The 12,002-nt window shown below is 42.6% G+C and overlaps 1 protein-coding gene across 4 annotated transcripts in view; it reads left to right on the top strand.

Moving 5' to 3' along the window:
• The window catches only part of SLC9A7 (solute carrier family 9 member A7), an 88,424-nt gene that overhangs the window by 62,914 nt on the left and 13,508 nt on the right, over window positions 1-12,002 (top strand). For all 4 annotated transcript variants that reach the window (XM_066579444.1, XM_066579452.1, XM_066579428.1 and 1 more), the window contains exons 11-12: window positions 1,707-1,818; window positions 2,340-2,493. In XM_066579444.1, coding sequence (XP_066435541.1) covers window positions 1,707-1,818; window positions 2,340-2,493 — 266 coding nt within the window. The remainder of the gene's footprint in view (window positions 1-1,706; window positions 1,819-2,339; window positions 2,494-12,002) is intronic.

The raw sequence follows: 12,002 nt of genomic DNA, 5'->3' as shown, positions 1-12,002 counted from the left end.
CAGAACCTGAGCCTTAACTGGTATCGTGGCTCCCATCAAAGAGCAGTGATGCTGTTTCACAAAGAGTGGTGTATGACTTTAACTGACATACAGTTCACTAAATTAAGCAGATTAAGGATAAATTGACATTTGCATTTGGAATTCCATTTTCCTGTTCTGTAATGAGAGCAGGAAAACTGAATCCCCTGGATGAATGGAACCACATTGTCCAAATGAACCCCATTGATTAGAACTTCTGCACCTCTCCAGCATTTTTACCAGACAAAACACCCTGCATGCATGACTTTCATCTTGCATCTCGTGCTGGATCTGCATCTGAGGGTAGAGCCTTAATTGTAAGAATCGATTTAATGAAGAGATAACGAAGTCGCCCTAAATCATTGCTGGGGAGCTCCTGCCTCCCAGCCTGCCACTGGACAAAACCACTTTTAAAAAGTAGCTTAAAAAAAAATCACTGTTCAAACTTTGCACCATGGCAGATAAAGTGCTAAGTCATCAGTAGTTGATTGACAGGATGCGTGGCTCAGGACTCCTGTCCATCAGCTGATCGTTTGTCCCACAAAAAGGAGAGGAGCAGGGCGGCTCTCCCATTGATTTCAATGGGAATGAAGTCGGCGCCTGAACTTCCTCCTCCTGTCTGCTGATAACAGCATCTGGCCTACTGAACAGGACAGTTAGCATGACAATCTGCTATGTACGTCAACCCCATTTCAATGAATGGAGCACTACCATGCTCGGGTCAAATGGGGTAGGAGCTATGGTCCTTCAGTAGATATAAGTGGAGCAAATGGGACTTTCCTGCATTCTCTGGATTGGTGTGTCCCAGTGTCTTGCCCCCCACCAATACATCAGTTTTCACTTAACTAGTGAATTGGTAAAAACTCGAAAAAATATTTTTTAGTAACCAGTATACCCCTTTTAACATTTTAGTCACCAAACTGTATTTCTTTTATTTTCATGAAGTTGGTCATTTAGCAATATTCCATTGCAATGGTCCCGTACGGTCCTATTGTAAGAAAAGACAGAGGACCACCAGAGTGCCTGCGCTTGGGTGAAAGAAAGAAGTACTTTTATTTAGTTATCTTTCTAATATTTACAGATTTTTTTTTTTGCACGTTAAACGACTCCATGACACCTAACCTTTACAAATGACATTATAGAACTAATGACCATTTTAGACTAACTCATTCTCATTTGAACGATTGAGTGACGCTTGTATGAAGCCTGCTTAGACAGACATATACATCGTTGGCTCGTTCAAACAAGAATCGTTCAGTCTTTCACGTTCGCTGTATAAGCGAATGTAAAAAAACTTAGCAACCACTATTTAAATGGAATGATAAGTGAATGAGCCAACAATGATTTTTATGCCAGCATAAAATGAATGACAAACGATTCTTGGCATTTAGGCCGAATGATTATTGTTCACTTTTGCTCGTTTGAACTTTTTTTTTTTTTTTTGAACGATAATCATTCCGTCTAAAAACACCTTAAATAACTTACTTTTCAGAAAAGTAGTAGTTATCTAAATCAACTGATCCCTTCACATTTGAGTGATCTTATAATGACCTGCAAGTGAAGTATTGCTGTAGTCTGTCAATGCAGTGCAGTTCAGTCAACGCACATTACTGCACGAAAACTCGTTTGTTTTTAAATTGCACTGGTCTTATTACAGGTCTTAAATCCTTAACTATGACCTCTTTCAGATAGCTGTATTCATAGGCAGAGCAGCTCACGTATACCCTCTTTCATTTTTTCTGAACCTGGGCAGAAGACACAAGATTGGCTGGAATTTTCAGCACATGATGATGTTTTCAGGTGGGTTGGAGTTTTTGTAATTAAATAAATGTGAAATTGGACTTGCAGTACCAAGCCGGGCCATCACATTGGGAACAAAGCTGTCTGATAATTTGTTTCACCGCACATATCCACTACACCAGTAGAAATTTGCACCAGTTGAAGCTTGGTACATGGTGACATGGCAGCTTGATAAATCACAACTTCTAAGGACATGTTCACACAGTTAAAAATTCATGTGAATTTCTGCATCAAAGCCATGTGCCATTGTGTTTAATGCCCCTGTTGTGTGTCACTGAAGCCAATGATTGGCTGCATTGACCATGTGTTGCAAATGTGACGTCATTGCTGCAACCAGATAAACACAGCCCATTGGAGCATCTGAGTGCAGCGTGGAATGGCAGGAAGAATTAATTGGAAAGTATTGGTCTTTTTCTTTTGCCCTTGGGGCAAATTTTGTCCAGTCCCAGAAAACTCCTTTTTACGTTATAGATTATATTTTGCTGATGTTACAAGTTCTCACAGCTGTTTTTCTTCAACAGGTCTCCGAGGAGCGATGGCTTTTGCACTCTCAATACGTGACACTGCTACGTATGCTCATCAGATGATGTTCTCTACTACTCTCTTAATAGTCTTCTTTACGGTGTGGATAATAGGTGGTGGAACAACTCCCATGTTGTCTTGGCTCAATATCAGGTCTGTAGTTTTACAAACACCTAAATTCTACCTAAAATGATCAGTGTTTGTCCTGACTCAATGAATATTAAGTTATTTTTTGTTATAGTTGCTGCTATTATTATTTTAGCTTTGCACTGAGTGTTACGGTGGAGTGTTAGTTAGAATGTTACTATCAGGTTGAAAAGGCAAAACCTATTCTGGTGTTTAAAAAGAAAGCATTAGGGCTCCTTCAAATGAACGTAATTTCACCGCATATTTCACATTGGATGGAGTCAGTTAAAGTACACTGATTTTCTTTGACCCACTCACACTAGCGTTTTTACTGCATATAACACGCACCTAAAGGAATCAGCATGTTCTATTTTACCACGGACATATAGCCCTATTATTCTCTATGGGTTGCATGTTAAATGCTGAACATCCACAATAAATTGTGTATGTGGGGTGTTTAATACGCAATGCTGCTAAGAGATAGAACAGAGAATTAAAAAAGAAAAACTAACCATGTGCATGAGAAGAGCTGTCATGCGCCATGCACAATCGCTGCCCTACGCAGCAATAGACGGTTCACACAGCGGTAAAAAATGAGCCTTTAGAATAAGCAGAGACGCAGCATAAGGTAAGATGAAGAGCCTCTGATGCTATCAAATGTGAAAAGAAGGGGAATTCAGGCTATCAGAGTACAAGAGATGTAGGTAAGCTGGAGACCTATCTGTGCTCTAATGGGGCAGAGCCAGAAAAACAGCCAAGCCATGACGAACGAGAATAAATGTGTGTAATATTAAATATTGTGCGTGTGTGTCTATATTAGATCTTCTATTTTTAAGTATATAATATTGGCTTTGATTTACTTACCTGGATAGTTTAACGGGAGTAATCTAATTAAAAATGTTCACATACCTAAAGCTCCATTTACACCCAACAAATATCGCTCAAAATTCGTTCAAACAATGTCTTTTGAGCAATAATCGTTGGGTGTATATGCTTCCAGCTTTCACTCTTCGGCTGAACGATTATTTTTAGGTGAGCATTAAAACCATCATTCACCTCGAAAGAGAGAGCAGGGACCGCACACTGTGTTCTCCATGGGAGCAGCTGATTACATTGTGTTCAGCTGGCAGCCTGCGGCATCCTGTGCGAAGACAATGTAGCTGAGTGCAAAGTCCAGATCACCTGTTGGACACACAGTGCTAATTGGCTTTAGTGCCCATTAGTGCTTTATGCAAAATGATCACTATAACTGTCAATCTTTTAAAAATGTGTAAATGAGCCTTAAAGGGGTTGTCCCGCGCCGAAACGTTTTTTTTTTTTTTTTTCAAACCCCCCCCCCCCCCCCCCCCCCGTTCGGCGCGAGACAACCCTGATGCAGGGGTTAAAAAAGAACACCGGAGAATGCTTACCTGAATCCCCGCGCTCCGGTGACTTCTTACTTACCTGCTGAAGATGGCCGCCGGGATCTTCTCTCTCGGTGGACCGCAGGGCTTCTGTGCGGTCCATTGCCGATTCCAGCCTCCTGATTGGCTGGAATCGGCACGTGCCGGGGCGGAGCTACACGGAGCCGCTCTCTGACACGAGCGATCCCATTCATAAAAGAAGACCCGGACTGCGCAAGCGCGTCTAATCTGGCGATTAGACGCTGAAAATTAGACGGCTCCATGGAAACGAGGACGCTAGCCACGGAGCAGATAAGTGAATAATTTCTTATAACTTCTGTATGGCTCATAATTAATGCACATTGTACATTACAAAGTGCATTAATATGGCCATACAGAAGTGTATAGACCCACTTGCTTTCGCGGGACAACCCCTTTAAGAAAAGATTTCATTGCTTGCTGAATGGAAGTGTTATGTTCAACCCAGCCATCTCAATAGTCTTTGTTGTATCTCATCATATTTAATGCAACACCTATACAGAATATCCACACCACTACCAATGTCATGTGACACGCCGGCCACGTCACATGACACGGCCGGCCGTGTCATATGACGTGGTGGCGGTAGGCGGAGAGGCGATTTCACGCTATCTTCCGCTGTGCTACAGCGGAAGATAGCGTGAACGGACGGCTTCCATTGACTGCAATGGAAGCCGGCCGCACGTACACCCATGGCAAATAGAGCATGCCGCTGGTGAGGATGGGTGAATTCACGGTGCGGAATTCCGCACCGTGAGCCCTGAGCCCTGAGCTATTAGGTTCAATTCGCTGCGATTTACGCGGCGGAAATCCAACCGTGGGAAGGAGGCCTTAACCTGTGCCAGGATGAGCTGCTGCTTTGAGGCCAGATGAGGGCTGGTCCAACCTATTCTGTTATACTGGTATAATGTACAGGACCCTAAGAAAGCTCCTGTTCTCCACCTAGAAAGTGATTTACAGCTTTTTCAGATTTTTTGGGGGGGTTTTTAGTGTGCTTTCATTCGGGGAATATTTGCTAATGACTTTTTTCCACAGTAGACAATTGGAAGCAAATTCACAGGGGCCAAAGCGCTACCTAAATGATGCTGATTTTGCCGCAGGTTTTAAATCTTTGCATTTCAAAGGTTGAAATCTGCTGTCAAACTCCACAGCATAAATTGAAATTTCAAATACATTGTTGATGCTGTGTGGAATTTTTCAGCTCCATGTGGACAAGCTTTTTTAAAACAAAACAAAAAACTCCCATCCCCATAGCTTGTGCTGTAAATGCTGCAGACTTTCCACAGCAAATTCCGCCCACTTGCGTTATCTGTATTCTCTACTTAATTCTCGCACTGAAATAGGACATGTTGCAGCTGTCTACATAGGATTGCATAAACTAATGCAGTCCTATGGCACTGTGCAACAGCGGAATTTCTGCCCTTGTGCATTCAGCCTAACTGTGATAGGTGGGTGTCTCTCCCTATGGAGAGCCTGTGTGGTACAGTCCATGTAATGTCAAACAGGAATTGTGCTGTTTTGAAAAAGTGACTTCGTGAGAGAGGGCAAAGGCAAATAAACCTGAGGTGGTCAGAATGAGATCACATGACCCATCTGAAGAGAAGGGCTCCAGAAAGGAACAGCTAAACATGGTAGTCCTAGCCTATGTGTGTAATACTGAGCGACTAGTTACATAATGAATGGGAAAAAAAATTCACAAAGTGGCCCTTGAATATGGCATGTTGAGGGACCACTAACTGTTTTAACAGCAAACAAACTTTTTATCCTTTTTATATGGTTCAAACTAATCAATCCTAAGAACCATGAGAATTGACTATTTGTTGAAAGATCCCACCAGTATTGGGAGCTCAACTGTCGAAGGTTAGATTTCCGGGCTATGTATCACTATGGGAGCTGCAGAGCAAAATGCCACAAGCTGTGACCGTGTGCTCTGCCTGCACAGACCCACAGAGAACAAAGCAAGGGCTTTGAAAAACCAGCAGAAGATATTGCCGATATGTCGGCAATCTCCTGCTTTGTTTACAGGTTGCCATAGAGACCATCGGCTTGTCAGAAGCAAGCCGATGGTCTCTGTGGCAGGAAGAGCTGGTTGTTAGCTGTCAGAGGACAGCTAGGTACTAGCTCTTACAGCAGAGATCAGAGAAAACCTCTGATCTCTGCTGTGTTAACCCCTTACATGCTGCAGTCTATGTGACTGCAGCATGTAAAAGGGCTGTCACTGCAGCATGTAAAGGGCTGTCACCAAAGTGATCAGGGGTCCTGATGGGTCCCTGTGGAAGTCCCCTAAAGGGACAAAAAAAATAATTTTTTTTTTACAAAGTTAAAAAATTATTAAAAAAAATAATAAAAACACTTGTCTCCCTTTACTTTGTAAAAAAAATCAAAAATACAATCACACATGTGGTATCCGTGTGCGTCGTAGTGACCCAGAGAAGGAAGTTAATGCATTATTTAACTCCTTAATGACATGGCCCCTTTTTTTCTTTTTTCCCCATTTCTTTTTTTCCTACCCCCAGTTTAAAAAATCCCAACTTGTCCCACAAAAAACAAGCCCTTATATGGCCATGTCAATGGAAAAATGAAAAAGTTATGGCTCTTGAGACGCAACTGCAAAATTAGTTGAAATTCAATGATTAGACCATTTTAAAAAACCTGCCCTGGTGGGCACGACAGGGTGGTAGGAAACCCGCCACTCAAGGGGTTAATGCAGATTTGGTGTAGTTTTAATGTACTTTTTGTAACCATTTTAGATTCATATGAAAAGTGAAAATGTGCACCTTAAAGTAGCACTTCCTAGTTTACATTTGCCACTAGTAGATTACAGTGCTTCAGACTAAAAAAAAGAAAAACCTCGGCGTCAAATCCTAAACTGAAAAATTTAGAAGTAAAATTAAGTTTTACACATCCAGAGTCAGGTGCTTCTAGTGTATTGTATGCAGTGCCAAACCCTGGTGTAGACCCCCAGACTGCCCCCCTCGCAGTATATTGATACCCATATCCCCCAACCCTATTCCAGCACTAACAAGAGTCATTGTCAGCATGGCTCAGATTACATGGCTGCAGACAACGCGGGAGGAACAGGATTATTAGCATGCGGATCCCTCTCCAGCTCATACAAGGCAGCATGTCATCAGTGGTTAGATCTGCTGGCAGACTTGCCTAGCCTTTGAAATGTTGCTAGATACAGAGAAGAGATTCTTTACTATAGCCACAATGGGGCTGGTTGCAAATGGCAACAAGACTGAAAACGTGTTGCAGTTTGCAAAATCTTGGACATGTTTTGTGACCATTTTTATCTCCATCTGGAGCCCTGAACTGCTGGTATGCTTCTGAGCTACATGCATAAAGAACTTCAAAATAGATTCTATTTAAGGTGTTTACTGTTTTTTTTAACCCTGTTTACCAAAAAATAAGACTTACCCTGATTTTTCTGGATTTTCAGGGAGGCTTGAAATATAAGCCCTCCCCCCAAAATAAGCCCTAGCTGCATTACATAAAAAGGAATACATTACCTAGCAGGCTCGGTCCAGGTCTATTCTGGTCTCTAGAGCTCCAACGCGCTTCTTGCAGTCCTCGGTCGCCCACAGATCACTTCCTTGTTACGGGATTCATAAATCCCACCTCCCAGAAAGCGATGGCTGTGATTGGTTCTTCGATCGCTGCTCAGCCAAGCAATGCAGCGCTTGATGAACCAATCACAGCTATCTTGTTATGAAGGCTGGATTTACGAATTGGCCAATCAATGCCGCTGCTCAGCCAATTCATAAATCCTTCACAGCCGGCCTTTTTCTGGGCTTGGTGGTCTATACCAGGTGAGTCCTTTTTTGGTTGTTTTTTTTTGCCCTTACTCCTGTCATTTCCACTAAGGCGCTGTCTTTTTTCATTTGTTTTTTCTTGAAAAATCTTTGACCTGTTAGAGACATGTCAAACGTTTTGATCAGTGGGGGTCCCACTGATTGCTGTAACTAGGGTGCTTCAGTGAGTGCTGTGCCCCTTCAGCTGTCCTCTCTGCCTGTTGGCTCCTCTCTACAGACCTCTATGCGTCTGTCTTCGGCTGCTGACTACTTCTATACACCTCCTATGCGTCTGTCTGCAGCTGCTGAGTATTCGATGGTGCGGGTCACTTGGTAACTCCTGATTATTTACACCTAATAATTTCCACAGCTAAAAGGTGAATGCAGTTGTATCCAGTCTACATAATTCTCACTGCTTATGGCTTAGAGGCAAAGGGAATAAGAAAATCTACCAAAAGCAGCCTGCTGCCACACTTTGTGCTGAATGTCATTAAGGCGTCATGCACACTGTACGTGCGGAAAACCTACGAGTCATAGCGGAGATGAATTTTAAATGCTTGCAGGAGATCGTAGATTCAATGGTTTTTCCGTGGATGTACGCAGATCATCCATGGGGAAAAAAAAAATCACATAGCCCAATGGTGCCTTCCCCTACCTGGTCTCGGAGCAACCTGAGAAGTATCCGGCTACAAATCTGCAGTGCATCCGCAATGTAATTGCAGATGGGTTGCGGATCGAATGCTTCCATGGAGCTCAATGGAGTCCGTCCACTAAAATGGACCATGTTGCTTTTTATCTTCCACTCGCGAAATCCGCATGTGTGCATAGAGCTGAGGACGTTCCATGCTTTCCTGTGGGCGACTTGAACAGTGGATCTCCTGCGCTGGTGCCAATCGTGAATTCCGCGCTTCAAATCCGTCCGTGTGTGAGGCCTTAGACAGATTTACATGGCCATATGCATGTGGCATCTGAGAAGTTTGAGTGCTACTTGCATCGATCAGCACACGGACACTTGGCCTTGTTCCACTCTCTCCACAGACCCTGCACATTACATGTCCTATGCTCATCCATGAAAACAGATGAGAATAGGACATACAGTGATTTATTTTATTCACATGGACCATCAACTGTCTTAATAGCCCCATAAGGTATTACGGGACTGTATGCTGTCCGTGGATTATAGGGACAGTACGTTTCCCCAATATATGGCCTTGTGAATTAGCCCTAGATGTGAACAAAAAGTAAGTGGAAATGGAAATTCACACGTCTGAATATGATAAGAGGAAGAGAGAGGTATAAACAGCAAGATGAAATTCTCTGCATCTCTTATGTTAGACATTATTTTCACACCGCAAGAGGAAATGACTGTATGATTAGATTACATCGTTACTAGGCCATAGAGACAGTCAAGTTCATTATGTAGAAAGTTTCATTTCCTTACTGCAACTGTGTACTTCATTTATCATTGACACGTATATCTTAAAGGGAATCTGTCACTGTATTTTTTCTGCCTGCTCTGAGAGCAGCATCACATAATTATCATATAGTGATTGCAGTGCTATGTATACTGTATGCATTTGTGCAGTAGTTTGGGAGAAACTTACATTTCATCAGTGGCAACACATACATGGAGGACTACAGGAAATAGTCCTCTATATTCATGGGCAGCTAGCCACATCGAACCCGCCCTTTAGCTACTGATTGATTGTTCTTTGCCTATTACTTCATATAGAAGGACAATCAGTGGCAAGTGGGTGGGGCTATCCTGTAGCTCATTTATATTCAGAACTAGTTCTGTGTCGGGCAGCTACTAATATAGCAAGTTTCTCACAAACTACTGCACAGATGCATATCACTGCAATCTGCGTGCCTGTCCCTGCCCTAAGTGCCCTGTCTGTAGCCATCTGTACATGGGCTGGCAGTCGCTTGAAATCACTCATTTGAGTAATTATTCAAGCAACGTTCAGGTGGTATTTAATGCTGCTCTCAGTGAGGGCTGCAAGGTTTTCACAGATATCCTTTAATAAGCTTGACTGAACTAGCAATCTGTGCAATCTAAACTCTGTGGGGGAGATCTCTCAAAAATGAGACCCTAGTTGACCATAACAACCAGATACCAGGGTTTGTCTCAGAGGCCAGTTTATATAGCTGCACACTGATTGCCGTCGGGAAATTCTCCACTATCCCTTTGCACCATTTAGGGTAACTCCCCAATTCCGTATATTGCTCTGTGGTGTATAGATAATTGTGTGTGTACTTCATGGAGGAGCACTCAGGCCAATATCGAGGAATAAACAGCTGGTTCATGGGCTAGGCAAATTCCTGGTCGTTCTTGACAATAATGAAGTGTATTTTATATCCTCATGTAGCACTGATATTAGGCCATCTTTCGGATACTTTCACATAAGCGTAAATCTCACGTAAGTCATTGCGACATGCACAAAACTGGCGTGACTATAAACTCCATTCTTTGGTAGGAAATTATACGCGAGAAATGTGTTCCCTCACTGCGATGCTGCAATGAAGAAAAAATCACTGGATATCCTATTTTATTTGTTTTTTCTGTTCCATCGCCTCTTGATTTCAATGGGGCCTTAAATACTTTGCATGGCATTTGCATGCCGTGCAAAGTGCATGCGAGTGCGATGCGGGGTTTCACATTGAAATCAATGGTAAACCCTTCCGATCCTCTATTGTGCGCGTTTCATGCGCGAGAATGCGAATTTCACAGAGACTATGCGAGGCGGTTTTTGCCTGAAAGCCTCCTCTCATCCACAGGTAAAATGCACATCGAAGAGCAATATTGCGCTCACCTGTGTGAAACAAGCCTCACATTGTAGTCATTTTGTATAAAGGCACTCTCTGAATAGTGACCCATTATGCAGATGATTTGCTTCCAATCTTGACCATTTTCAAAATCCCTGCTTGTTGTCAGTATGAACATTGGCCCTGGCAGAGGTTTGAAACCTATACAAAACGGATATTTTTCACTACTGATTTTACAAGGCCATTCTCTGTGATCCAAGTACATCAGAAGTGTTAGCGTGTTCTGGAAGGAGGTAACTGCACTTTGTAAAAAAAACTAAATTCAGCCGCTAGTAGGAATTGTATTTTTGCCCCAAAACTCAGCATGCAATTACATCTCAGGCAGATATGCAAATGATTAGAGTTGTGTGATTAGATGAACAGTTCTACCACCTGAGGCCCAAAAGTGGTTCCACCCTTGGCCTATAAAAAGGTTGTGAGACTACTTATGTGTAGTGACCTCTTTTTTTTTTTTTTTTCTGCTTGTGTAGAGCTAGTTGACCGTTAGGCCCTCTACAATGCAATTGAAGATATTTTGCCCAGTTAACAGTTTGAGAGGAGATGCTTTTATGGAATGCCAGAAGGTGGATTGTTGTATTGACGAATTGCCTGGCCCCTGGGACGTTCTGACTGGACTGTAAGAAGGTGTTGGGACCAGTGGATGCATGAAGGCATGTACACAAGGCGACTGGGCTAAGAATGCCCTAGACAGTCCACCAGTAGAGGTTCATCTAATCGGCTGTCAAGCATGAGCAGCTCCAACTGTTTCATTGTCCGCCTTCCAGAGACAGGTGGCACCATTTTTACTGGCCTCCTATGTCTGTGAGAACTATTTCCAGGCGCTTGGTTGAAGGACATTTAGTCTTAAAGCGCCCATTATGTGTACTGCCATGTTCGTGTCTGAAGAACTAGGGTACTGCTTCACATTAAAGGCAAATTTGAGACAAAGGGGGGGCCTTCACATATGACAGTCACCCCTAGTAGTGGTACGAGGGACAATGACAGCTCAGCAATATGTTCAAGACATCCTGCAGCCACATGTGTTCCTCTCATGGCGGCTTCCAAGAGGCATTTTCCAGGAGGATAACGATCGGCCATGTATAGGGAATAACTTGCAATCATGGCACAACCCCTTTAATATAAAATTCCCAATCTGGAAGCTGAAAAGTCCTTACATTAGGGCTGTAGGTACTAAATAAGTCTTTTTAACTGACAGATTGCCAAACATGTAAGGCTACAGATTGGGAATTTTATATTAAAGGGGTCATGCCATGATTACAAGTTTTATATGGATAGAGGATAACTTGCGCTCATGGCACAAGCCCTTTAATATAAAATTTCCAACCACTAACCTTAAATGTTTGGCAATGTGGCAGCTTGCCTATATTAGGACTATGGGTACAGAATATAATATTAGTCGTATAGTTTACTCTTCCGTGTAAAACTCTTCTGTTCAAGCATATAATGTAAATAGACTTGGATTTTCTATTTTAATCTATTAGTTCATGTAGACAAG

This window comes from Eleutherodactylus coqui, chromosome 1 (assembly GCF_035609145.1).
Source record: "Eleutherodactylus coqui strain aEleCoq1 chromosome 1, aEleCoq1.hap1, whole genome shotgun sequence".
Lineage (NCBI taxonomy): Eukaryota > Metazoa > Chordata > Amphibia > Anura > Eleutherodactylidae > Eleutherodactylus > Eleutherodactylus coqui.
The sequence above is the reverse complement of the archived record's forward strand: the minus strand, read 5'-3'. Positions and strand labels throughout refer to the sequence as shown.